The sequence below is a fragment of the Poecile atricapillus genome, chromosome W (genome assembly GCF_030490865.1).
Source record: "Poecile atricapillus isolate bPoeAtr1 chromosome W, bPoeAtr1.hap1, whole genome shotgun sequence".
NCBI lineage: Eukaryota > Metazoa > Chordata > Aves > Passeriformes > Paridae > Poecile > Poecile atricapillus.
In genome coordinates, this window is record NC_081288.1 from 62,837,501 (window position 1) to 62,865,386 (window position 27,886).

Genomic DNA, 27,886 nt, shown 5'->3' on the forward strand with positions numbered 1-27,886 from the left:
AGGCCTTGGCACTGCCACAGCACCTGCACTGCCGTAGGCTGGTTGGAAATGGGGATGGCGGCAATCCTCTCTCCACCCCCGCTGCCTCTGCCGTGACTGGAGGAGAGTGGGGAGGTGCGGCCAGCAGGGCACCATCCATCCATCCCTGCATCCATCCCTGCATCCACCCCTGCATCCATCCCTGCATCCATCCCTGCATCCATCCCTGCATCCCTGCATCCCTGCATCCCTGCATCCCTGCATCCCTGCATCCATCCATCCATCCATCCATCCATCCATCCATCCATCCATCCATCCATCCATCCATCCCTCCCTCCCTCCCCTCCCCTGCCAGCCCGGCCGCGGCTGCGGCTGCCCCGCAATGACATCACCGTGCGCGGAGCCCCCGCCCGCCGTGCGCGGGGCTGGGCCGGGGGCCGAGGCTGCCGCGCCCTCCGCTCGCCCGCCCCTTCCCTCCCCTCCCCTTCCCTTCCTCCCTCCCCACCTCCATCCATCCATCCATCCAACCCTCCCTCCCTCCTCCCTCCCTCCCTGCCGCCGGAGCGCCCGCGGCCCGCGCACCTCGGCCTCCCCCGCGGCCCACAGGGAAGAGGATGGCGGAGAGCGAGGCCGAGACCCCCAGCACTCCCTGCGAGTTCGAGAGCAAGTACTTCGAGTACAATGGGGTGCGGCTGCCGCCCTTCTGCCGCGGGAAGATGGAGGAGATCGCCAATTTCCCGGTGAGGGACAGCGACGTCTGGATTGTCACCTATCCCAAATCAGGTAGGCGGGCGGGCCGGGGCTGCCGCGGCTGGTGGGGCGGCTCCTCCTCCTCCTCGTCGTCGTCCTCCTCCTCTCCCCCGCTCGCAGGGCAGCCGGGGCAGGGAGCGGGGGCTGGAGGTGCCCCGGCCGCCCCTCGGGATGTGGGGGCAAGGCCTGAGCCCGTTCTCCGCCACGGGTGTGCCCAGGCATGGTGCCTGTATCAAAGAATGGTACCCTCTGTCCAGGGATGGAGCGCCGGGGCCGGGGATGGTGCAGTGCCCTGTGTCCAAGGATAGTACCCTGTATCCGGGGATGGAGCCCTGGGGCCGGGGATAGAGTGTCCTGTATCCAGAGATTGTGTCTGTATCCGGGGATGGTGCCCTGGGGCCGGGTGTGGTGCTCTGCGCCCGGCAGCTCCCGCAGCTCTGCAGAGTTGAGAGCCTGTCCCGGGCACGAAGGGGTTCGGGGGTGCTGTGGGGGACCCACGGAAGGTGGGTACACGCCGGCGCCCAGCGCTGCCCCGGTGACCCCGCCTGGGTGATCCCGAACCGCTGGAGTACGACGATGCTGCTCCGGGCAGGGGAAATCTCGCTCAGCAGAGATGTCGAACAGGGAAGGTCTCTGGCATCAATGCGAATGTCTGCTGTGGTGCACAGGTTTGGTGTTTGCTCCACAGCCTTCTCTCCGTGCTGCACTCCCGAGGCGGCTGCCCAGATCGCTCTGGCAGAACATGTGCTCCTAGTACGTTCTCTCTGCACTGTCTGAATCACCAGAAAGGCCTCCTGTTTGCAGTACAAGTGAATGTTTTGTCCAGTAAATGCATCCTTTGGCTGTTGCACACCGTTTGTGTGTCTGCTTGCAATGCCGTATATATTGATTTCTTATCCTCTCTGTTTCCAAGCAAAAATATTTAAAGAGAATTATCATGGATATAGTGCTGCCTGCAAAGAGAAGAGATAGACAATATGGGAGCGTTATAGCCCACCTGATAAAATCAGATAAACTCTTTTGTAAGTTCATTCTTGAGTGACTTTTTTCTTCACAATGAGATGATCTCTTTCTAGGAAATCCAAAGTCCACTGGAGATAACAGATGTCAGCTCTGTACCTGTCCTTGTAAAACGATGTTTTGGTATTGTAGGCTTCTGACTTACTTCATTGTTTGTTGTGTGAATGGCTAATGCTTTTCAGTTTCCTGGTGTGCTGTTTCAAGCTTGCATATTTCTACCGTGTAGCATCTATTATGCTTTTATCATTTCTCAAGCAGTTTCAAGCATTTGTCTTTATATTTTTTGATATTTTGTTACTAACTATGCTCTTAAAGTTTGGCAAGAGCTTGACAGATAACACATTAGATAAGGGAAAATATGTAGATGGATGGCTCTCAAAATACTAGGATTAGGAGTAGACAGCTACATTTAAATTGGTCTTTTTAACTATCTTCTTCAAGATTTATAGCATGCAACACCAGCACCATTAAATTCTTTATGGTTTAGGATTTCAGTTTTGAGAATCTGAGGCTACAATGTTTCTGTGTTAGAATTGCACCCCAGTTTTGTAGGGCATCCTGTTAAGCCAATCTCAGCCAGCTAGCCACAGTATCATTAATAGCTGGCTATAGCTTAATTTTGATGGCTAGACAGTTGGCTGTGGAAAGCCAGCTTGCATAATCATATTTAATTTGCTGTTTTGTGCAAATAGCAACATAATATTAGATCTTTGGGGGCCCCAGTGGCAGGGAACTGCCCTCTCCAAAAATGGAGATGATACAAGAGGATTTACTGGCAGTCACTGGGAGAAGGATAAGATGGGTGAGAAATGAGGCACTGAAACTGAAGGTGCAGTATTGTGTGGATTAACTGGAGGAGCAGCCTTGAGATCAAAATAGGATTTTATTGGCCAGGAAAGAGAGTGCTTGGGTGGTGAGTAATCTGATGTCCTTGTTTAAGGAACAGGCTCTGGACAATAATAGCATCTTCAAGCTCCACCTTCTTGTAGCCCAAACTCTACCAAAACCCTTGGAAGCTTGTTTTTTCAGCTGCTCCTCTGTGACTTATGGCTTATTTAGGACTTCAGAGGGGCTGCTGGCTAGGGACAGGCATGGCAGCAGAAACTGGGCTTCCCTAGGACGGTTCCCTCTGATATAGCCAAGGTCATGCAGAAAGTCTACAGCAGAGCCAGGGATTAAATCCAGAAGCCCGTTACCCTAACTAGAACTTCATCTTTCTGCCTCTCTATAGTGTTGACAAAGATTTTGCTGTTTACTGGACCCAAACAGAATTTTCATTATGAAAATGAAATATAATGTAAAAACACAGGCTCACAAAACAGATTTCATGCACAAAATGGAATTATTTGGGGTGAAAAGGTTCAGCTTGTTCTGGTAATATTTAGAGGTAGAACACAGCTGGGACCACTTACCTAGTGAATATCATGTTTGAACAATACTTCAAGAAAGAAAAATGCACCAATATCAAAGAGGTCCCACAGAAAACTTTTTTCTTGTTCCTAAGAAAATCAGCTTTGTTCAGTGTAGCAGCAGCTCTCCACCTGCTCAAACTGCGGAAATACCCAAACAAGTCTGTGTGCTGGATGTGTGAGAGGCCAGAGCCTATGGCTACAAGCAGAAAGCTCCAGCAGTAGCTGTTGACCATGTGGTGGCTTACCTGGCAAGGAAAATCCACAAGTGGCTCATAGGGCCAGGACTGCTTCAGCTGTCCCAGGGACTGGTGAAGTGGTCTGGAAGCCATTTGGAAGACACTGTACACTGCAGGAATAGACAATGCAGCTCCAAACGTGAAATGGAGGTGGTGCTTTACAGTTATTGGTAAATTGGGAGTGACCCAGGAAGAAACTGTTCCAATAATGGTAGAAAATGAAATGTACCAGTGGGCTTACTGGCAGTAATGTAATAAGCCTAATGGAAAGTGACTCTGCTTTAATGTGATTTCCACTGACGGATGGCTGAATAATGGTATCCCTTATATCTTTAATTATTCTTAACACCTGTGCCCAATCAATGGTAACAGCTTTCAGGAGCTTTTGGACTATGAGAAACTTTATGCCTAAAACCCAGAGACTCAGATATATGAATGTGTGTCTATGTTTGCAGATATGGGAATACTGTAATTATAGAAAACCTTTCTTGTTGTGACACATAATTTAAAATCAGGTGTGCTACTGAAGAAATGAAGTCAAAAGTTTCATCTCCCATGTAACTTTGTAGTGTAGAGTGAGCAGGCTGAGTGGGACACATATTAGCAGGAGAAAACGTGATCCAGAATGCCATTGATACAGATGCACTATTTATAGGGAGCACTGTGCGTCTGTCACAACTTGCATTGAACCCTCTCATCCTGTGGATTTCCTGTACCCTACCTGAAAATTGAAATTTTCATCTTTGAACTTAAGCTACAGAATTAATGGAGAAGCAAATTTTTTTCATGGTATTCCCTCGGTCACCGTGCTAAGAACCACGTTAGCTGTTTGTTAATATCAATGATTTCAGTGGAATTAGATCAGTCCCTGAAGTGTAGTGTTTAGTTCAGGTTCACCCAGTGTTTTATTGTGTCTTACAGTGTCATCCTGACTGGGCATGATCTGTCCATGTGTTTACTCAGAAGTGGTGCACAGTGGTGCGCTCCCTTAATATCATCTTGTGTGTGTTCTACATGAATGTGTACTTTGCATTCTTCAGTCAAAACCCACAAATTCCTGCATTTTGCAAAACTGGTAATTTGAGAAAGCGAGCTGTTTACATTAAAATGAAGCTCTCTCTCCCATGGTGATTATTTTGCCAAATAATTTTTTTGGGGTTCTGTGTGGAAAGGTGTCAATTGTTGAGGAAATACTGGCTTCAAGTCCAGGCAGTTCATGAGAACTTGCATTTGGTGCCAGACAATGGGTCAAAAGAGCAAGTGCTGTTGGCCTTACTGTATGGCCATACCTGTCTGGGCGTGTCCTTTTATAGATTCTCAATTTCCCTTGTAGCACTGGATTTTTGTAACTATGCTTTGGCTGTTAAGAAGTATGATGGCTCTAGACCTTTGCCTTAATGAAGTACCAGTAGTGAGCTTGTGGGTCATTCCAAGAACAGCTTTCATGCGTGTATATTTACTGAGTTCTCCTCTTTGGAATTCTTTCACACTCACATCTGGTGTTAGGTGAATCGAACCAGGGAAAGTCAGTCTGAGTTGTCTATTTCATCATTTGTTTGAGAGGTTCTGTGTGTACAGGTCATGCCTCTGGCTGTGTTCTCCATTCTCCTTCTGTTCTGAGTGCCTCTCCCACTGTGTGCACGCCTCTTTTATCCTCTTATTTCTAGCACTCCTGAATCCAACACTTCCTCTTGCTGGGTCACCAGGTTGTGCCAGTCCCTTCCCTGGCTCATGGAGGAGCTCTGTCCTTGCTCTTTCTTACAGTCTCTCTGCATTCTTCCATGGCTCATTTCCCTCATCCCATAATCCCTGTGGGGAGGGACTCTGTGTGCTTTGGGGTTTCCTTCTGTTATGGTGAAAGAGTTGTTTGATTTATTGACCATTCTGTAATGGTCAATGCATTGAACAACTGTCAAACAACTATGACAGGGACAACTGTTAAACTGTGGGATACAGAGGGTACAATATAAACAGTAGTTTTCCTGTTTGTCTGATTCCCCAGTAAAAGTAATAGACTTCAGCTCATCAACATCTAAAAGATTCTTTGATTAGACTCAGCACTCAAAAGTTGCTACACTTAAGGCAAAGAGAGGCTCGAGCCATTGGAGGTGTAGACATACACGCTATTTGTTTGGCTATGAAGTTGGTTTAAAAATTTCTTGTCTTTGGCATCTTGCTTCTTTCCCTTCCAATGAACCTAAGCTGTTTGTGGGACCATGTTCTAAAACAGATTGGCAAAACCTTGAGTAAAGAAATACATTACAAAGAAAATGTATCAAGTAAGCATATCAAAATCTTGCTTTGTTTATCTTGTTCAATCCCATTTTTCATGTATTCCACAGACTGTAAAAATCTCCTTGCAATGAGGTTATATTTACAGGTGAGATTGGTATTACTGTACTTCACAGTAACAGTCTTATTATTCAATATACAGAGTATTATTGCTTGACTAAGTTCACCTGGCTGCAGATACCCAGATGTGCACAGGTCAAACACTGCTGACAGTCAGTCCTGATTTGCACAGTCGTAACTGAGAGGAAAATCAGGCTGAAAAGTTGCCCAAAGATGTTCCTGAGCCGTGGAAGATTTGTCTGGGAGCTGGCAGAGGGACGTGTGGCAGCTGTGGTGAATTGCAGAGGTTTCCCTCCTAGTGGAAGGTCTGAGTGGCCTTTGTAGCAAAGACTCCTCAGGGGACAAAAGCATCCATGTGTGTTAAATTAGTTGACTTGCCTTAATTTCCAGTGTTCTCATATGGAACTCCTCCCAGCAGTTTTGTTGACATTATTTTATAACAACAGCTTTGCAGTGGCAAAAGAGCCAGATTCTGCTGTGCTGGATTTATAGTGCTATAACCTCTGCAGAATTTTGTTGCCTTGGGCTTTAACCACTTTCATTTAAAGAATTAATGCAAATGTAACTGGCCCAGAAGCACGCCTCGAGAAATCATGAAGTTGGCTTAAAAATCAAATTTTTACACAAAATACATTTGGGATTCTTTTCCTTTCACCTCTGTTTTTTGAAGCAATATTATGCTCTGTGACATGGAATGATGAGAAACCTCTGTTAGCTTCATGAATCTGGATGAATGAGTTGATATCTTTAAAATCAGAATAGAGCATGTAACCTTTTCTCTCTTGACAGTAACATCACAGTTACTTGGTTTCTTTAAGTAATGTATAAAGCACAGATATTTTTTTGTTTCAATGACAGAGGAATGTGCATCAATTCCCATACCAGCTGGCCAGAATGAATGGAATTCTTTTTCAAGCAGGAAGGGAACAGCAAAATGCATTGTGTGATAGAGATATGCTTTGTGAGCTGTCTCTTTAGGGACTGGTGGACAGGATCTATATTTGAATCTGATTACATGCTCTTGATGACTGAAATCATGTTCCTTCCACTACTGAGAAGAGTAAATACTCCGCAGCGTAAACTCACTCCATTGAGGACCATTCAGGTGCAGAAAGTGACTCCTGTAGATTAATATTTCTGGGGGTTAGAGCCACTGGGTTCCTGTGCTTTGTGAGTCCTGAAATGGGTCTATCTTTTTATTTATATATACCTCAAAATACCTTCAGATATTGACTCACTCTTAAATGCTGCTAGGCAAAGAAATTATAAATAAAACTATAAAAAAAAAAAGTAATTGAAAACAATGTTAAGTTTGCCACTGATGCATTTGACTTGATTTCAATGTGAATAGAATTGAATAGGTCCTTGTATGCTTCAAACTTGAAATAAAAGATCTGTGGTTAAGGGAAACTCCTTTTATTAGCTAGGTATCAGTGCTTCTGTCATGACCCTTTTATCAAACCAGTGAAGGGATGTTACTAGAGGCAGAACAAATGGTTCAGAAGAGAAAGAATTCTCCAGTTATCTAATAGGTTTTGCTGGGTCTTTTGCAAATGTAGCATAATTGCTTCCCCGCCGTTAAGTAGCACAAAAATCAACTTGTTTTTTCCTCTGTAAACAGGCATAGGAAAAAAAACCAAAACCAAAACGGTTTTACCCTGGGTAAAAAGTGTATTCTGAGCATATGAGATCATTATTGACTGTATTAAATTACAATGACCTCAAGGACTAAAGAATTAGAATATTATGTTTATCAGCCAAACCCACCAGCCAGTCATTCTCATTTCATGTTAATGTTCATTTGTCACAGTGAAGATATTAATGAAAGGAAGGAGAACGCTTCATTTTTTATTCTTATTATGCCGTCTTATTAAATGAGGGCTTTTCTCTTGTTGTGTACATTAGGGACTCATACACCCCATGCTGAGGGGAAGGAACTAGACCCTGTTTTGTCCCAGAAATACTGCTTTAGAAGTGATGCAAGCTTCAGGACACTGGGCATGAAATGTGACTTTGGTGTTGCAGATTCTGTGACCTGGGATAAATCATACGATCTTTTTGTCTATATTTTCCACTGGATGTGTTTCTTCTCTACCAGAATTTTTCATATATGAGCATAAACAGTTTTTATGGGCAAACACCTACCATATATATTTTTGCAGAGAAACTAGTAAATTGCAGGTCTGAAATTGAATGAAGCATTTCCTCTCATTCTTTTGCTTGAACCATGGCAGAAGAGCCTAACCTCCCTGGCTGTCGCCTCCTGTCAGGGAGTTGTGCAGAGCCAGAAAGTTCCCCCTGAGCCTCCTTTGCTCCCAGCTGAGCCTCCCCACCTCCCTCAGCCCCTCCTGGTGCTCCAAACACTTCCCCAGCTCTGGACACGCTCCAGCCCCTCAAAGTCCATCTTGTCCTGAGGTTCCCAAGCTGTCCCAGGATCTAAGGTGTGGCCCCACTCACTGCCCTGGCCCTGCTGCCACACCACGGCTGGCACAGCCCAGGGTGCCTTTGGCCTCTTGCCCACCTGCTGATGCAAGGCAATGAGAAACACAGATTAACCATTCAGTTAAAAGCCTGTTTACTGCTGATCAGGGTTGCCAAAGTAGCACAGAACAGCTGTAGGCACTGCTGAAGCTGGCTTGTTCCCTACATGCAGAGCTGAAATGCACATTAGTAACGATCAGTGTCAGTGCTTCTATGGGATTACCAGTGCTTTCTGTCAGAAAAAGTGTCTTCTCTTCAACCATTTTGCTGCAATACTGTAAATCTTTTGCCTGATATCAAAGGGAAAAACCTTGTTGCACTATTAAAATGGTAAGATAAAAAAGCAGGTCTTTATATGGTTCCCCCGTGTTTACGGGCACACCCAGTATCAGATTTCTACAATTTTTCTAAGTTTCAAAAATGATCATATTGAACAAATATTGTCCAATTAGAAGAGCAGTTGGCTAGGAGAAGTTGATTAAGTTGTTTAAAAGAGAGTTAGTTAGAAGAGTAGTTGGTTAATTTCCCCTCAGGTTGTTCCACATTAGAGCTGGTCCAGGGGCTTCTGTGCCCCATTTCTTGTTGCGTCTTCTCAGATTCTGGTTGGAAAACAAAATGTCCTTGCACTGTGTCTTCTTGAAAACCAGTCTTTCACGAATGTGTTAGAAGATTAGGTTATTACTCTAAAATCTAAAAGAAAGGATAGGAAAAATACCAGGAGCTATATAACCATGTATTATTGGTCCACAAAGCTACAAATATACGAAAAATGTATAAAAAGATAAAATCTTTAGGCATCAAACCCATGGTGATATTGATTGACTGATCCCCTTTTATACTCCCAAACAGATCTCTTTCCATTTTTGACTCTGAAAAGCAGCAATGGAAAGGCCTGTAGCTGGCTTAAAACTGCAGTCCAGTTAAATGAGTGGGGACATAGGTACCTTGAGAAGAATGGTTTTACTTAGTGAGTGGGATTCTGTGTGGGACAAAATGCTTTACTCCCTGACCTTAGACAAGCAATAGCTGACTGGACAAGTTGTGTTGGGGTTTTTTTTTATTGTATAACCTGTACCTGTAGCTGTTTCACATTATATTATTGGTTTGCTTGAAACTTGACCACCTGATATGTGCAAATGCTAATGTGCAGGCAGGTTTTGCCTAACAATTTCCCTGGAAGGGCTTGAAACTGAGGCAGAGAATTGCATTTTGTGTAGTGACAGGCATCTTCTGACATTATTATTTGGGGAGAGGAGTATGCTCACAGCCAAGGCTATGAGATGTACCTCAACAAAAGTGCCTAATAGAGGTGCCCTGTTGTTTCCTGATTTCTGATCCTACCTCAGTCAGCAGAGCTTGCTGTGAAGCTCTGCGTTTACTCACAGACCATATTATGACTGTAGACCAGAACAGAGAGTGATAGAGTTGTCCTAGAAATCAATGGAGCTGAGGGTAACTGTGCAGTTCTTTTCGATGTAATGAAGTCCTTGAGCATGATTTTAAAACCCAATGACTTGTCATTGCAGCAAAGTTCTTTCCTGAATTGTTGTCCTCGGTACACTGTGTGAAAACTAAGGGAAATTAGGCACAGTGGGAAGACTTTCAGCTGGAGTTTGTGAGCTCCTGCTGGGGTAATGTATTATGCAATTTTGGCATGTTTTTTGATATGGGCTCTAAAACGATGGGAGAATGGAACTGCCAGAGGATGCAGGAGGGCAGGCTCCAACTGAGGTAACAATTTAATGTGCTGGGTTGGCTTTAGACCTGCTCAGCCTTGACTAGGTATGGGAAGGGTGAAAAGAAATGTCATTCTGTCATAGTAAGCAGGTTTATCTGTTATTTCTATGTTCCTGCATGTTCTATGTTACGGTTTTTTGTTTTAGTCTAATGGATGTCATGCTCACTTTTACCATGGTGTTTGGTTGGTGAGTAGAAACTGGAAGAAAAATGAACCTAAGGATATGGGCAGATGTCTGCTTTTACAGGTATCTGTGCTAGTGCAGGAATATTAGTGCCCTTAGCCTGCTGTTCATCATTCCTGCTAGAAAAGCAACCCGCAGAGTAGTATTTTGGGTGGATGATTCTGGTTTGTCCTATGCAAAATTTGCTACATAAGTTGATGACAAAAGTAGAAACTCCTTCAGCTCATTTGGCCAATCTAATTTTAAGTGGATTGGAGCAGTTTGTGTGAAGTTACTCCATTAGGGATGATACCTGGTGCAAGACAGGATGAGCATCCACAGATATGGACAGCCCAGCTAAAGCTTCAAGAGAACAGTAAAACAATTTCCCTTTGAATATCTTGTACCAAGAGATGTCTGTAACCAACCAGTAGAAGCTGTCTGTGAAGGACCTGTGACAAAATCCAGGACACCTGGATATAATGAAGTCATGGATGTCAGGACAAGCTTGAAGACAGATCATGACTCTTCAACCAGAAGGCAAATGAAAGCAAACTTGTGGCCTGATGATGTTTTTAACAGTAGATCTGAGGACCTGACTCAAAGTTCTTAGAGCTGTTACCCAGCCCTTGCTGCAGAGCACTTGAGGATGTTGTGGATTATTGACAAGGACAGAAAAGAGAGGCTATTTGCCAGCTCTCCTCAGCAAGAGACCTCTGCTAGCAAGTGACAGATGAATCTCTCTTGTTCCCCTGAATCAATCTCTCTGGGTGTGGGTTTGGCTGTGCCAGAAATCTCCCAGAGAACAGGCCCTGGTGTGTTTTATTTACTAGTGTTGCTCCAGTTTTAGGACCCAGCATGCTCCAAAGGAAGTGTTTTTCTCCAAGCTGGTGTTTGGTGTGGTCAATAGTGGCTGCCTGCCTCACTGTGTGGGAGTGGGGCTGCCCCAGCTGTCAGGGCCAAGTCCCAGACTCTTTCTGGTCGATGTGCACTTCTCCTCCTGTCCTCTATTGAGTACTTAGCGTGCTAATGTAAGGGAGAATCACGACTCAGGCAGCTTTTTAAAAAAATAGCACTAATGCATTAGCCAAAAATAACCCTGCTTTGTAACCAGTTCATTAAAGCAGGGCTTTAGGATACTGTATTGGACATAACAGCAATAATTCTGTGGATAATACGTGTGTGTAAACAGTTCAGTGACAGCATTTTTACCATACAGAAAGTAGGTTTTCCTCCTAAATAGAATAAGGTTTTCATAGTGTGCTGTTTATAGCCTCTGGCAAAACATACTCAAAACACAACTCAGAATTCATGGACCCATATCTGCAGAATTTAGCCTGTTGGTTTTGGTTTAAAAGCTGGTAGCTGCAAGCAGAAAAATAAATGGATTAGGAAGTCTAAAAATCGAATTGATCTAAAATCATTCTGTGCTTACTCAATGTTGCTGGAAATTGTGTATTTAACACTTCTTTTAAATGCAGTCTTACTTAAGTTGTCCCCTTTACTTTCAGAAAATCTGAATTCAGGCTCCTTGTGTCCCACAGATTCCCTTGACCGATCAGTATTGACTGTGTGGCATTTAGGCCACAGAAGAGGGGCATTAGTCTTAGAGGACGAGTATTCAGACCTTTCTGAACCTTGGGCCCTCTAATAAATATTTAATTGGTCAGTCCAAAAAAAAATAAAAATAGTGTGGCAATATAACATCACAATTTCAGTCTTTTTTCTGAATCCCCAGTCTCATTTAGGAAGATAGAAGAATTAGAAACTATCAAGGTATATACGTTATTTTTATATTTAAAACCCTAGTTGTTAATAAAAACCTCTATTCTTAAGCCAGGTGGAATTTGAATGTGTAGGAGAACTTCAGTATTAGAAGCCTCAAGAGGAGATAATTTAATGTTTTGGAAATTTGTGGTTTTTTCTTCTAATGGAAAAATCTAATTTTCCCTCCAGTATTTTAGGGTGGGGAAGAATCTGTCATACTGACCTGCAGATTTGCATTGAAATTAGCCAAGGGGGAACGAGCTAGCAGGCAATTAGAACAACGGTGTGAGGCTCAGCTGTACAGCACTTACAGACCAGTCTGGCAGTTTTAGCAGCCCTCACTTTTAATGAGCACTTGCATCTACCAATGCTATAAAAAAGTTATGAATCATAATGGATCTGCTGCATTGGATTATCCAAAATTTGGTCAAGCACTGGCAGATCAACCAAAATACAGTTAATTGGGATTGCTAGATTACTAGTGCTAGTATTTCTTTATTTTAATTTTCCATGTGGTTTCCATACAAGGGGCAAATAAAGGCAATACACCAAAGGCCTTTGCATCCTTGGGCTGCAGGTTTGTCCTGTCTTAGCTGATAAGAGAGAAGAAACTGAAAGAAACTGCCTTAGAAGCAATATAGAGAAACGAAATTTCACCAGAAATCTTACAGCGTTACATCTGCCACTTCACTTTGAACACATCTATGATGTCTGATGACTTCATAGGAGTGCCAGTAGCCAGAAAGAATTGAGGGAAGCCAGAGAATATCTGCACTAGAGAATATTTCTCCCTTCTACAGTGACTAAATTTGACACTGGAAGACATCTAACACACAGAAGCCAGAAGGAGTAGCTGTGGTGTTCCCAAGTCGTGTCTGTCTCTCTGATGCCTGGATGCTGCTGCAGCAGCTCCTGATGAGCAGAGGCAGAGTGGCCCTGGTCTGACTTTATTCTTGCTGAGCAGTGCCATGGCATTGGCCATGGAAAGGACACAGAGTTCCTGTCCTCACAGGGGCTGCTGCGATGTGGTGGGATTTTTAATGAGTCCTGATTTCTGTGTGTCAATTGGTAGCACAGGAAAGCACAGTGCATCCCCACCAGCACACTCACAGATAATTTAAAAAGGTCTCCTAAAGACCTGCAGATTCTGGCAGGCAGTAGCTTCTCACAGCTGTTTCTCACCCCCTCTCATTCCAGATATTGTGTGATAAACTGGAACACTGTGTTCTCCTGGGGCGTTGTATTGACAGAGCAGAGGAGCTTGTCAGGAAGAGCATTTCTTGGGAACTTTGCACTGAAGTTCTTCAGATGCTGACTGCCCTCATTTTAGCTGAACTTGGAAAAGTTCATGAATTCCATGTCTGTTTCAGCAATATGACCTTAGAGGTAGTAGGGTGAGCAGTCTTCCTCTCGAATGAAATGCTCTAGATAAAAGAAGACAGGGTAAAATTGCTGGGAACTTATTAATGTGGCGTTTTGTGCCCCATGTCCAAAGGCTGGCAGCTAATCCTGTTTTTCAGTGTGTTATCCTGTTGTGTTTATCCTTCTGTACCATCCCAAGTGAGGTGTGCACTTACATGTACATGTGTTCAGCAGCACAGGGAGGAAGCAGTGAAGATACCAGAGATGCACAACAGCCATTGCCTCAGCAGGGCCAGAAATCTAGGAAGTACAGAGAGAAGCTCTGCACACTTCTATTTTCTTTCTTTTTTTCTTTAGCTTGCCTCACCTTTTTCTTATGTCCAACAGGTATCATAATTTCCCTTTTACTAAAAAAGTCTCTGAGACATTTAGATCTGGCCAGGTTTTGGGATAGACTGGGATTGCTGGCGTTATTCACATAATCTCCTTTGATAATCTCAGTTTCAGGAATTTACTCTACCTTCCATCCATAGAATGATGGTTCTTGCAAATCTCCACTGAGATCACTAAGTCAGCTGGGTCAAATGGCAAATTTCTGTATGTTTTACACACAGATGCGGCTGCAGCAGAAAACTCACATCCCATCATACTAAGGCATTTTAATAAATTCTGCTTGCCCAGGTCTAGGCTTGGGCTTTCCATCTTGTGGATCCCAGTATCCCACTTTATTTGGCTTTTCAGCCAGCTGGTGTTCCTGGGATTGAAGATGTTGCCCTAGCAGCCAGGTCTGGAATTTGGGCTGCCTGTTGCTAGGTTAAGTCATCCTTTCTAAACCAAACATTTAGCTCTGATACATTTAATTTGAGTTGGCTTTAGTCCTAGTAGAGATGTGAGGAGGTCATACAATATCTAATAATACATATAAAAGCTTTTTGTGTTTTTTTTCTTTTTAAAGAAATAAGCATATGATGCTTTAATTTGTTCTCTTAAACAGGAAACCAGGTCAATGATAAATTTTTTACCTGGAGCTTTTGGAATGTGTGTGTGTGTGGTAAATAATAATTAATTAATGGTTACAAGTTAAAAAAAAAAAAAAAAAATCACTGTTCCCTCAAAAGTTAATCCCCTAGTTTTCATTTTGATTAAAATCCTGAATTTCCAAAGTACAGTAGCTTGAGTGCTAATGTGGGAGAAAATCAGGCTAATACAGTGACTGACAAAAGAGAAAACTAGCACAGATTTCATGGGTGAGGGAAGTTGAAATCAGTGATACTGCTGCAGGTGTAGGGAGGAGAAATTCCAGCCTACTGGATAGTCCTACCATTCCTCTTTCAGTGTGTCACTGGTTTTGGTGGAAACACTTTTAGATGGAGACTTTTGAGCTTCCAAAACCCCCACTTTGAATGGGAAATATGTCATTTCCCACTTCCACAGTTCTCAGCGGATTTGACGGCAGTCAAGCCAAGCCTGGTGCACAGCCACAGGTTTGAGAAGAACCAGGTAAGGCCATGGGGACTGTGCTCCCTGTCTGTCACTTTTAACTTTTCTGGTGGGCCTTGTGAAGAGCTGGTAGGGAACATGCTGCTCTCTTGAAGTTTCAGTGTGGTTCTGCCTCAACCCTGTGGCCTCTTCTGTATTCAGAGGCACAACAGTGATGGCAGCTTTTTGCCTAGAGAGCAGCTGAGCAATGAAAAAATAGTTTATTGTGTATCCCCACAGAGTGATTTCCTTTCCTTTCATGGAAATAGGGCTGCTGTAATGGGATTTCTCTTTGCAGGTGGAATTGTAAATACAGAAATAAATTATGGAGAACCAGGGTGTTTCCGGTCAGAATAAATATTTAATGAGAACAAGGGTTGTGCTCATTCAGACTCACAAGGACTGATACTAAAGTACTGTATGAATGTTAATTTTAATGCATACAATATATGCTTGAACTTAAAAATGTAGAGTGAACAGCCATGGGGACAAGTGCGTATTAAGTGTGTGACAGCTGTCTCTGTGGGTGATGATAATGTAAAAGTGTCTTTTTTTTTTTTTTTTTTTCCCTGTCTCAAACCTTTTAAATTTACCCATCAATCAGTAGGGGAACAGTGGAATCTTAAAGTGCTTGCTATCCAAAACAATTCTGTGTGTGTTCTTTCACACTGTATCCAGGCTGTGTTCGCTCCAACCATTGGCCTCACTTAACTGTTTGTGTCTCAGATTAAGAAAATAACCAGAATAATGATACAATAGGGGTTTCTTTTGGTGTTGGAACAACAGACAGACAGAATTGGTATAAAGGTGCCTGTGTATATTATCTTTTTAGTTAAAATGAATTAACTAGTGACTGTTACAAGTGACTTGCAACTCTCAAATTATTTTCAAGTTCTAATGGTCATGATGTCAGAGTCTACAGCTCATCATTCCAAGGACTGGGATGCAGGAGCAGGCTTGGGCTTTGTAACCAGTTCTGGAACCATTACTTGTTCGTTTAGGCAACACAAGAGAGTGAATAAATCCTGGTCTCATTTCCCTTTCTGCTCACAACTCTTAAATAGTAGGTCTGTCTTTTGCAGTTTCCAGGCTGTCCCACATCCTTGGGACTTCTCATCCAAAATGTGGGGTCCCTCCACCGGCTCACTGTGATATCTCCCCATTCAGTTCCTATCACACTGTATTAGGAATGGCAAAGCAGTACGACGTGACTCTCTTAGCTGCATTGTCCAAGAGAGCAAAGTTTATTATTCTTAATCTTCTTTTATACACATGTTCTAGAAGGTCCAAGAGGTAAAACTCTCATTGATTATTACACATCCACCATCATTGGTTAAGTGGAACACAACTCCTTGATTGTTTCCTAAATAACATCTGTAAAGATTGTTGTCTTTTACCAAGAACTGTTTGCATTCTTTCTTATGCTTTCTTAGGCCAGAATGAGAATGAGTTTCACACAGGCTCTGTTCCCTGCTTGCTTTTGCATTTAGCATCCACATGTTCCTCCATCTCACCAAGAGCCTTTATCTTCGTAACTCTCTGTCAAATATCTCTGTTTTGAGGGTTCCCTACCTGCCTGAAGGTAAAGTCACTTTGAAATAATTTCCCTGTCCAAAGGTGTAATTGAAGTACCTATTAATTTTTCAAAGTGCCCTGATATCTAATGGTTGCATTGTAAATGTCCTCAGAGTGGGGAGAGGTACATAATCGAGGCTTCTAAAGCTTGTGACTGACTCACTGTGCGTGGATGTGTTAGGGCTTAATCCACTCCATAACCTGGAGGCATAAATAGACTCTCAAATCACATGTAAAAAGGGCCTTGCCTGAGATTTAGAATAAAGGTCTCTCAGCACAGCCACTAGTGCATTTTGTGAACTTGGATGACCTGTGTTCACCTTTTTTTTTAGTTTCTAAAATGGAAATAGTAGTGTTTTGCCAAGGTAACATTTACAGAGGTAAAACCTTTTGTTAAATGCATTGCAATTCACATGTTAAGTGATTTGGAGACAGACGTGTATTTAAATTGTTAGTGAAGGAAAAAATCTCAGGTCTTTTGCATGAAAGACCTACATGTATTTAAAATAAAACTGAGAGCTGACATACTACATTAAAACAGTAGTAATAGATTTAGCTCACAGCAGATTGTTGAGGACAAATGTTTAGGTCTCCCTTCATATGGCTGTGTTTAGATAAGAACTGTAATACAATCTGTTCTCTTTCATTGTTTGGTTCATGCAGGCACAGGCTTGCTGCAGGAAGTGGTGTATCTAGTGAGTCAGGGAGCTGATCCAGATGAGATTGGACTAATGAATATAGATGAGCAACTCCCGGTCCTAGAGTACCCTCAGCCCGGTCTGGACATCATCAAGGTACAATTTACTGCAAAGAAAGTCTTCCAGCATTTGGGTGTTTTTTTCCTTGGTTCCATGTTTATCACTTAATTTCATCCTGTGTCTTTCTCCTTTTCGTCACTGGACTTGTTCAGAATGTTGCAATGATTCAGAGTGTTATTAGGTTATTTTAAATTGCTTTTATTAAGTTTCATTGTGTTCTATTTAATACTTTAAATGTGTCTCCATGTCCTAAATATCTTGGCAGTGGGTTTTCTGAATCAAAGTTCTAGGCCTCTCTTGCTTATGTAGACAGGAACTGGCCAAATGAGGCAAATTTGCTGTGATTCCTTCCCTGAATTTGTTAAAGAGTAACTAAAAATGCAGATATCCATGCATCTGTATTCCCACTGCTCTGAATTTAGACATCTTGATCTTTAGATCCACAGATCCTGGCTCTCTACAGGCACTGTGGGTGTAGTCTGAAGGGTCTGGAAAATCCTGCATGAAATTCCATGCTATTAAGAATCCCTTAAAGTCCAGCTGCATGGCACATTAAGTGTGATCCTGGCCTTGCTGCAACCACTTCTGACAGAAAAACATCTTGGAATTATTAGGAAAACTATACAGGACCATCCTGTAACAGCTGCAGTGCTGCTTGGACTGAGCAAGCTGAAGCTGGCAGGGATAGAATTAAGCTGCTTGTGGTCAATGACAACTGCAGCCTCAGCCTACTTCAAGCTGAGAGTATTCAGAGGTCAGAGATTGCTCTTCTTTTTCATCTGTGATGCCTAATCCAGCGAGACCTCAGTGCTATCCTGCTGCAAAAAACTGGTGGCAACAGTAAGAGGTTTAGTTTGAGATTACACATTCTTAGCTATGCCATGTGGTAGCAGCTTGATTCAATATGGATTTATTCCATTTTTAATAGCAGAGCATGATGTGTGTCATGAGAATTTTGTATCAAATTACAGAAAAAATATTATTTGAAAAATGTTTGCACACTCAGATAAACCTTTGGGCCAAATTCTAAGTATAAAATAAAATGCAAAGGTAAAACTTGGAAGAAGTTAGGGGTTATGTTTTCAGAGCTTCTAATATTTTTCAAGGATTTTTAGTGGAGGCATCACTGGAAATAAAGTGAGTTTGATAAGAATCTTCAACTGTTACGTTCTCTTTCTGAGAAGGTCCTGCAAATGGAAGTACTTTGAAAACAAAAGGGATAAAAACCCAGAATTACAAAACCCCAAAAACATTATCTAGCCTTTTGATATTTAAAAGCCAGATGTAACTCCCTGACCCGATTTTGAGTCCCCAAACTTCTGTTAATTTTAGGAAGTGAATTTGTGAATGGAAGTCACTGCAGTAGAGGGCCTCAAGTGTGACAGTTCAGGACACCTCAGGATGTGCCCTGAAGCAGTGCTCAATAGGAAACTATTCTCTCTGCTTTATTTTAGGAACTGACCTCCCCTCGACTCATCAAAAGCCACCTCCCCTATCGGTTTTTGCCTTCAGACCTCCACAACGGCAACTCAAAGGTGAAAATGAGCTCGTGTTTGTTTTAACTCTGCTGGCAGCAGTTGTGTGAGTGCTTTGGGATGAGGAAAAAGCTTTCAATAAGATGATTTTCCCCCCATCACAGGTAATATACATGGCTCGAAACCCCAAAGACCTGGTGGTGTCTTATTACCAGTTCCACCGCTCCCTAAGGACCATGAGCTACAGAGGAACGTTTCAGGAGTTCTGCAGAAGGTTTATGAATGACAAGTGTAAGGAGCTGTTCTCTCTGCACACATTTATTTTCATCTCTACGTTCCTTCTGCAAGTACAGAAGTGAACTGGATAAAGGTGCATTTGTTTTGCATATACAGCAACGAAGTTGCTACAGATAGCACTGCGGGGATTGAGATTTGTCCATGCAAACTATGAGCTGTGCTTTTTGTAAATATTTGCCTTACAGTATTTGACCCCCTGGGTTCAGCAGTTTTCCACCTGAACTAGAGCAAAACTCTGGTCTACTCTTCTAAAATTCAGTTTGCAAACTGCCAGGTACTGCCCAAAAAGTGGTGAATACTCACAGCATCATTCGATTTCAGTTATTCCTCACTATCAGCTACTTCTCAGGAGTGTTTCTGCTCCTCAGGTTTGGGGTTATTTTCCTGGTAATTCCTTTAATGTTTAAATTTCAGAATTTCAAAAACTCAAAGTTCATACCTTGCAAGTTAACACAAAATTCTCTAGTTTGCATGGGCCTGATCTGGAGTTCACCACTGAGCTCGAGTGAGACCCCATGAGAAGGCAGCTGCAGGCTGCTGTGGCCTGAAAAATGTAGCTCTGTGAGGAGAATGAATACCAAGGGGTTGCCCACGCTCTTCAGCTAAAGAAGCAAAAAAATTCTTGCTTCCTTTTATTTCTTTGCAATATCTCCTCTGATACCTTAATGTTATACTAAGAATTCACCAGGTACCCTGAGCTCTGAGAGCAGGATCTCCTCTAGATCCCAAGCAGCAAACCTGGAATTTAGGGGAGCTGATGCTGAAGGAGCTGTGTAATACCAAAGGGAAGAAAAAAGTAAAGCCTACCAATGGAGGTTATTTAACAGGCCTTAAAAAAACCTTTGCTGCTCCTTATCCTGCAAGCTTGAGCAGGATTAATGCTCTCCTCCCATTCCAGCCCAGCTTCAGTTTTCCATTTGCATTCCCTGAGAATGGAATGTTTGCCTGTAGCCCCTGATCAGGAACTTCTAGACCAGAGACATAAGAAAGACACATTAGAAGGTCTTCTAAGATAGAAAGGTTGGGCGCTCTTTTCCATGTAAGTATCCCAGAAGTTATTTGTCTCTTTATCTTGTGGCAGCCACCTGACTTTATCACAACCTCCCAGAGCCAATAAAACATCACAGCATATTCTATGGCCATCATTGTGCAAATGGGATGTTCATAATACAGTAAATTTAGCATTTAGCTGAATGTTTATGTTTCAGCAGAATACTGGTAATTCAAAATTGATCTCTTTGTCCACTCGTCCAGTCAACGAAGAGATCAGTTTCATAGGAAAACAGTTTTATTCAGCTTGGCCAATTGGCCAATTGGCCAATTTTCAATTCTTATAAAGGCACTAAGACTCCATTTTTGTTATTCCCATTCCATAAGAAAGGGATGTGTGAAGGTAATACATCAATATTCCAGCTACCAGAATGAAACAATTATTTTTCAAAGAGAAAAGGTGGCCTCAAAATACAAACCTAAAAAAATTGTTTTTTTAATTTAATTATAGCTGCTTTGCTGAAAAGATATAATTGACTAAAAAAATATTTGGAAAGAATTGAAAAACTCCTTATTTACTTAACTCCTACATTGATTATGTGAAGTACTTTGTGGGAATTAGTCACTGGTAACAGAGAAAAATGCAGAATGCATTTCTCGTGGGATTGTCTTCCAATATTGGCAACAAAAGAGATTCTTGAGATTGTAAGTACCAAGTACCAGTCTGAACTGTAGAGACACATAAATTGACTGATATCAGTGCAAATGTGGACTTAGTCAGAGAACTGGAAAACAAATGAGTAAAGATTTGGGGGGAGAGTTAGGTCCCCCATTACATGGGTAAAAATGAGACACTGCTTTCCTGGGGCTATGAACCACTCCAGTTATTTCATTTTTCCTTTTTTATTTTTTTTTTCCTTTTTGAATAACTTTTTTTTCCTTTTCAGTAACCAAAGTGCTCATTTTCCTCATGCCAATCATAATGTTTCTGTAGTAGGATATGGTTCGTGGTTTGAACATGTGCAAGAGTTTTGGGAACACCACATGGATGCCAATGTACTTTTTCTCAAGTATGAAGACATGCATAAGGTAGGTTAGATGTAGCAAAATGGTGTTTTAATCACATTTAGCATCCTAGTTTTAAAAATACATAAAGCACAAAATTACATTCTTATGTCCACATTTGGGCTTCCTAATGACTCATGCCATTTTTAAAGCTCTGGCTTTAAAAATTCCATAGCTTCAGTGGACTTTAGGCACTTTCATATCCATATTAATTTACTGGGGAATCTGCCTGCATCCATAGGCACTGAACTACTTGCAGAGAAGGCAGTGATGTGAAATTGTTCAGTACCTGCTACACTCAGCCCTGGGCATTCATTTAAAAGAAATGTCTTGCTGTATGTACTGTATTAATGAGGGAAAAAATACATTATCACTATTTTGTCCTATATATTTGGCATTTGTTGTGATTATTTGGTTGTTCTTAGTGCTTTCTGCTAAACAAATCTGAAAACAATGAGGATATAATCATGTAGCGTAATGTGGATATAATTATTGAGTCCTTACAGTATGCTGGCTAATAAATCCACTTAAATCAGAAATCTAGTGGAAATAATGCATATTTCTTATGGCAGTAATATCTTTTTGAGAGCTAGTGAAAATACTTCAGAATGTTTATTTAACTGGAAAACTAATGCAAACATAGAAAAAACCCAGCTCCTGTTTCTAAACATGTAAAAAGAAAAAATCAGGACAAGATCCAATGAAGCTGGGTAAATTATAATTGCAGCTTCACTGTGCCTTCTGATGGAGTGGGATTCTAAAAGAAGGTGTGATATAATCAGAGTAAGTAAAGTTTAGTCAAAATTATTTCAATCCCACAGTTTTGAATAATTAATGTATTCCTAGCTGTGCTCACCAGCTGGTGGCATCACAGCATTCTTCTGCTTCCTGATATTTTGTCATTGCAACTCATACTGAGGAGCCCTGGAATTCTGGAGATGTAAATTCATGGTTGTTTTCAGAGGCCACCTCCCCAGATCCTTCCATCTACATGAATGCAGTCCCAGAAGCTGACAAAGGGAGAAGGCCTCTCCTAACATTTCTGGTCATTTACTTGACTAAGGTCAAAATCAAAGTAACTTTTAAGTCCTCTGAAATGCACTGGTATTCCAAAGGGATCAGTCAAGGGTGGGGTATTCTCTGTAGTGGGAAGCAACAAAATTACTTTTCAGTTGTTTCGTGTTCCAACATCTGAAGGTTACATGGCCATGCTTGCTGCCAACCTGTGTTACCCCAATTAATCAGAACGTGTTTCTTTTTTTTTTTTTCAGCAAATTGGAAATGGTGTTTCTACAACTTCTGAACTTGTATTTTTCACACTCACCAGGATATAATTACTTTGAAATATTGAAACTCATTAAAAATGTGATTTTAAATATTGTGAAATAACCTGGGTTTTAAATGCTTTCTTACAGGACCTAGCAACAATGGTTGAGCAGCTGGTGAGGTTCTTAGGAGTTTCTTATGACAAAGCCCAGCTGGAATCCATGGTGGAACACTGCCATCAACTCATTGATCAGTGCTGTAATGCAGAGGCTCTTCCTGTTGGCAGGGGTATGTTTAAAACTCACAGCAAAATGCTTCTTGGAGAAGTTTGCAAGAAGCAACTTAGTAACCCCCAGTGTGTGTTAGATGTTGGCAAAATGTTGCCATTTAAAGGATGGGAGGGAACTGACTGTCGGCGCAAGCTGGGGGCTGTGTTGTTTTGAAGTCAGGTTAGGTGGAAGTGACTGAAAAGGGTGGAAGAATCCAAGATTAACAGTGTAATTTCAAACCACTCTGTCAGGGAGTCTTTGTCTTGCTTCGATGGATTCAGCTCTTCGTGCTGAAAACTCTGCTCTGCTCCTTCTGACCTTTGGCTTGCCAAAGCCCACACCATCTCATATGGTTTATCCTGGCCTGAGCCCTGGGGTTTAAGCAGATCAGGTTTTCTAGAATAGCAGACATTTCTCATCTGGAAGAAATAAAATTACAAGGAATCACAGCTTCCCTTATAAGCTTTTTATTTTTGTTTCCTACCTCAGCTGTTTAAAATGTGTTTATCTTCCAGATGTTTATTCTGGTGAGATTCTTTCTCTAGGAACCAGAAGGTGCCACGTGATCTGTTGATACATTTGTCCTAAATCAAGTCCTTTCAGTTGCTTTCGAGAAGCATAAGAGTGAACCTAAGCTCCCTCAAATTATCTTCTGTGTGCTGCTCTACATCACTTTTAAAAGTGGGGGAACCTGGTCAAGATGGTCAGTTCCTATGTTATCCCTTATCCAAACATAAAATTACTTCATACACTAATTTAATCCAGTTCTATTTGGAACTTTCCCTTGTTTTCCACCCATAGCTGTGGTAGCACTTTATGATACAGCATCACACATGAAGCACATGTTTATCATGACTACAAAGTTTCTCAGAGGAATTGATTTGCATGTTATTATCCCTTACTCAGGGATTATGACAGGAATACTTTGATCTAAGATTTCTGTGTGTAGGAGCCCTTTCCATAGTACCGCTTTCAGCCAGTCTTCATGTGATCTGCGAATTATACCAGCTGTAATTTTTATAATGATTTTCATATCTCTGATGAAAATGCCAAATATTACCAGTCCCTCTTGACTACTAATTCTGTGCTAGGTGGTTATTTATTCAGTTATCACACATTTTGTTGGGACCTCCCAAGGTCCTTGGATAAGGTGCTCATGTGGGAGCAAAGCTTTACAAACAGCGGGGCTGTGTTCTTGTTGGCCCACATATAGCCTCTTGCATCTACTGTCTACAAATGTTTCAGAAAGAAGCATTAATGTTGTAATAGAGAAGGAAGGGAGCTACATGCACTTAATGTGATACTTCGTCATTTGTTCGCTGTGTGCTTTTTAGTATAAATATCCTTATTTTCTTTTCTTTGCTGTCTTTGGCTTTTACAATATTTTGTTACTCCAGAATGTAGCTTCATTAGAAGTGCTTTGTTCCTTCTCTGTTTGTTTCTGTGACAAATAATGGTGGCAAATGACATGACAGCTGATTGTAATTTGTTTCAAAATTTTTAATTTGTCATTAGTTACATTTACTTTATTATTTTGCTTTATTTTAGTTCTTCATTTTTTTTTTTCTTTTAGCACATTGATCTTTACTCTGAAGATAACCCTGAACTGCTGTGAAAGCAGAACAATGATTAGATTTGTTACTTGTATTTGACTCTTATCACATCATAATTTACGCAGTTGCATGATTCAAATCATAAACCAGGTGGGTGACTTTTTGACAAGCTATCAAGTCATATGGTAAAAAAAAAAAATTGTGACAAATAATCCACAGTGTATGTATGTAATTTGTAAAACTTGTCATTTGTCCATACATGTTTTTAGGAAGACTCAGAAATAGAAGAATTTTTTTTTTTTTTACCAAGCAGAGGAAGAACATATTTTATTATCATTATTGTATGGGAAATACAGGGTTTCATGAACAGGTTTCATGCTGTAGATTTTACAGTTTTTGCAGTTATAGTTGCCAGAGCAAAATTTAAGTTAGTATCAGATGTTTATGATTGTAACATTTCCTTAATTTATTTTTTTTTAAAAATACATGAGAAATTTGGTGAAAATAATAAACAGCATTTTCAGTGTCAGGTTATTCTGGTCTTCGGATCCTGAAAAGAAACCAGGACACTTTCACACCTGCAGGAGTTATAGAAAAGCCACAATTTCATGAAATGGTCTTTGCCACACATGCTATACCATCACATTAATAAATAATATGTAGATGTTTCAGACAGTTTTGTGTTTGGTCTCAACTACAAAGTTGCTTCATAAAAGCAATGGTAATTGAATTAAATGGATATTCTTCTTATGCATCAAATGCATAATTAAGCTCCCTGCATGTAGCTTTGTTCTTGCTGTTATGATTAAACTCTGGTAGCAGAGGTCCAATTCTCCTTTCATTTATTTCAGCTGAAGAAGTCTGGATTTTGTCTTTATCTCCAGCATAAATGAGAAGCTAATTGAGCCTCTCAGTCTAGTTATTCCTTTGGGCTTATTCAGCCACAAGTAACCCTGGGTGACTTTGAGTTAAATATTTTGTGCTGCATCAAAACAGTTGTTAAGGAATTGCTGCCTTTGGCTGGTAGGGTTCAGCAGGGTCACAGATTATGTTATTGGTTGGGTTCCATAGATTAATTCATATGAGGAAGGTGTTCACTGTCCATATTGCATTCCCCAAAAGTTTCCTATTCCTTGTGTTCAAAATTAAAATGTCGGAGGCACAACTTGAGTGCATGGCACTTGTTCTCTTTCATATATAGAAACTTGTATTTAGCAAACAAAGCTCTCCATGTTGAGAAATGGAAATTCATCTGTTGGACTTATCTCTAGACATAAAATAATAGAAATTAGCAGTGAAAATATTACAATCCAACAGTCAGTTTTGTACCCCACATTCCCTTTACCTTTTGGATAGTTCTCTAAGCAGTGGGTGCCAGAGGCACTGTGATTTTGAAATGTGTTGTTAGCTGTTGGAGTTATTAACCAGCCAGTGCTTGCACTGAAAGCAGAAATCCACATTTAAGTGAACACCCAACCCAAAATCTGTGTTCATTTCTGAGTAAGGCCAGAGTAAAGTCTCAGAAAAATCTGAATTCTTCCTGTGTAACACTGGGCTGGTGCAGCTGAAGATATGTATGGTTTTATTTAAAGGCTTTGCAAGGGTAGTGCCAGAATAATTGTGCGAGACAATGAACAGCCTTAGGTCTCATTAAGCTTTCAGAGAAAACCCAGACTGATCTGAATCTCACAGCTGATACTTGGTGCCCTGCACAATTAGGCTGTGGGTATTTGGCATCCTGTTACATCCACTCTGACTTGTGTTCTTTCTGTGTTTCAGGACGAGTTGGGCTATGGAAAGACATCTTCACTGTTTCAATGAATGAGAAATTTGATTTAGTTTATAAACAGAAGATGGGAAAATGTGACCTCACATTTGATTTTTATTTATAAAAAATGCATGCATATGATATCCAGATATAGCTAAAAGTGCTTTATGCATTCATTTATTACTTGCTGGACAAACTATTGTAGCTATTATGTGTAATAAAATTTAAAGAAAGAAAAACAATCTAAGTAAACCATATCAGATGCAATTATCTTTGATCCTGAACAGCTGTTTATCTTCTAGTATTTAAGTCCTTTGTCCACATGCAAGAACTTCCCAGACAATACTAGAACATTCAGCTGCTATGGAATGTATTATATAAGTATAAGGTATGTATCATATATGCAACTAGAATGTACACCTTTTCAGCCCCACATTGATTATTTAATGTGTTTTATAAAATCTTGTCACTAGAACCTAAATAAACATCTGTAAACCAAATAAAAATTTATTTCTGAGGGAAACAAGTAACAGGCCAAAATGGTATGCTAGAATGATCTCAGGGGTTAATTGTCATATTTATTTTTATAGCAGGTATAACCAAGTATAAATAAATCCCATTCCAAAATAGGAACCGATCCAAGTGGGTTTCACATTAGGTTCTGCACACCCTTATCTGTGTGATTTGAGTAGGTTCTAGGCACTGGCACACTCTGCAAGACAGGGCTTGTTCTGATTTACAGCTGTGACTGTCAGCCTGATCCCAAATCCCACCCATGCCTTTATGGAGACAGCTCAGAGCTGGCTTCCTAATGCAGGCAGTTCAGCTCCATGCACAGGGACAGCAGATAGATGATTCTTAAGCCCTTAGTTCTAGGTCACTCCCTCAAAATGGGGCTTAAAAGCCAGGAATCTGGTGCAGGGACTTTCCTGAAGAACCAGTCTTCAACCCATGTCACTTTGCTGTGTGAATTTCTCCCTTTAGGGGCAACCCCAGAAATTAAAGTGCTGGATAAGCTCTAGTTCCACTAAAAGGTGAGGGAACCTAGAAGTGTTTATGGGTTGTTCTCCTGGACTCCACCAGACCTAAGGGGAAGATCTGTACCAGTGTAAAGCAGGCAAGGGGAACTACAGCATCCGAGGAGGAGAGTGGATGGATATGCCAGCAGGTGGGAGTATTGCACAAATATCCATGCACAGTAAGTTCCAGGAATTGTTAGCCATGACTGATCTGGATTATAATCAGGATTCAAGTTTATTTCTCTTATCTTTTTTTCATCTCTACACAAACAGCCTGAAGCAGGCTACTATCGCTACAGAACTCTCCCAAATTATTTTATTGTTCTATTATGTAATGACATTCATGCTTTTTAGGTTTTCAGCTGCAGGAGGCCCATTTTTGCTAGTCAAATGTTCAGGCTCACCAAAAACTGTAAGGAAAGACTAGTTTTTAGTGTTTCAGTTCTGTTGGGAAACTGTCAGTTCAGCACTGGCAAGTGGTGTAGCATGATGTGGCTTGACAGCACTTTTCCCTGTATATTTGTGAGTGAAAATGCTTTCAGTGAAATTTTATTTCTATTTTTATATTTTTAGTACTGTATGAATATTAAGCACTACACATTATACTTCTGTGCTTGCTTGCTTACTGAATAAAAGATGTGTTCTGTGCATTGTGGCTGCTCATTTTCTAGGCCTCCCACTCAGGCCAGGTGGTCTTTGCAGACAAACTAAAACAAACTGCAGGAACACAGGAGAAGGAGAATTCCCTCTTGCTACAGAGGAAGACAAAACTCCCCCTCAGTTCCTGCAGATTAGAGTCAGAAGAAAATTTCATTAGCACAAAAAATCTACTTAAATCGCTTAATCCCAAGGATGTATGGGCAATACAACCTAACATTTCTGAAGACACCAGGGAATCCTGCTCTGGTTCTCAGAGCCACTTTCCTTTGCTGCAGCTGATGCCCAAAAGCCAGGACTGTCCCACAGGCACATTTCTAACAGCCAGGTCCATCCATATGCCACTGCCTGTGCAGAGGGCCACCAGCTGCCGGGCCACATTAGCTGTGCTGAAATTCTACCTTTGTATCTCTGGTACTTGAAAGGATTTGAGTTTTTCTATAAAAATCCAGAGG

The 27,886-nt window shown here is 41.4% G+C and overlaps 1 protein-coding gene across 1 annotated transcript; it reads left to right on the top strand.

Annotated features, from left to right (window-relative positions):
* The first annotated feature begins 517 nt into the window (after positions 1-517).
* Positions 518-27,422, top strand: LOC131592276 (sulfotransferase 4A1). The gene is made up of 7 exons (XM_058863682.1): positions 518-762; positions 16,978-17,108; positions 18,527-18,607; positions 18,712-18,838; positions 20,829-20,923; positions 22,315-22,453; positions 25,767-27,422. The coding sequence occupies exons 1-7, from the start codon at positions 594-596 to the stop codon at positions 25,877-25,879; spliced, it is 855 nt and encodes a 284-aa protein (XP_058719665.1). The 5' UTR covers positions 518-593; the 3' UTR covers positions 25,880-27,422.
* Positions 27,423-27,886: the final 464 nt, after the last annotated feature.

What these genes read in the sequence shown, in the direction of transcription:
- LOC131592276 (XM_058863682.1), top strand. Translation starts at nt 594, where the DNA reads ATGGCGGAGAGCGAGGCCGAGACCCCCAGCACTCCCTGCGAGTTCGAG. An exon ending in TGTCACCTATCCCAAATCAG is followed by an intron (nt 763 to 16,977) that starts GTAGGCGGGCGG and finishes TGGTTCATGCAG; the next exon opens with GCACAGGCTTGCTGCAGGAA. An exon ending in GGCTCTTCCTGTTGGCAGGG is followed by an intron (nt 22,454 to 25,766) that starts GTATGTTTAAAA and finishes TCTGTGTTTCAG; the next exon opens with GACGAGTTGGGCTATGGAAA.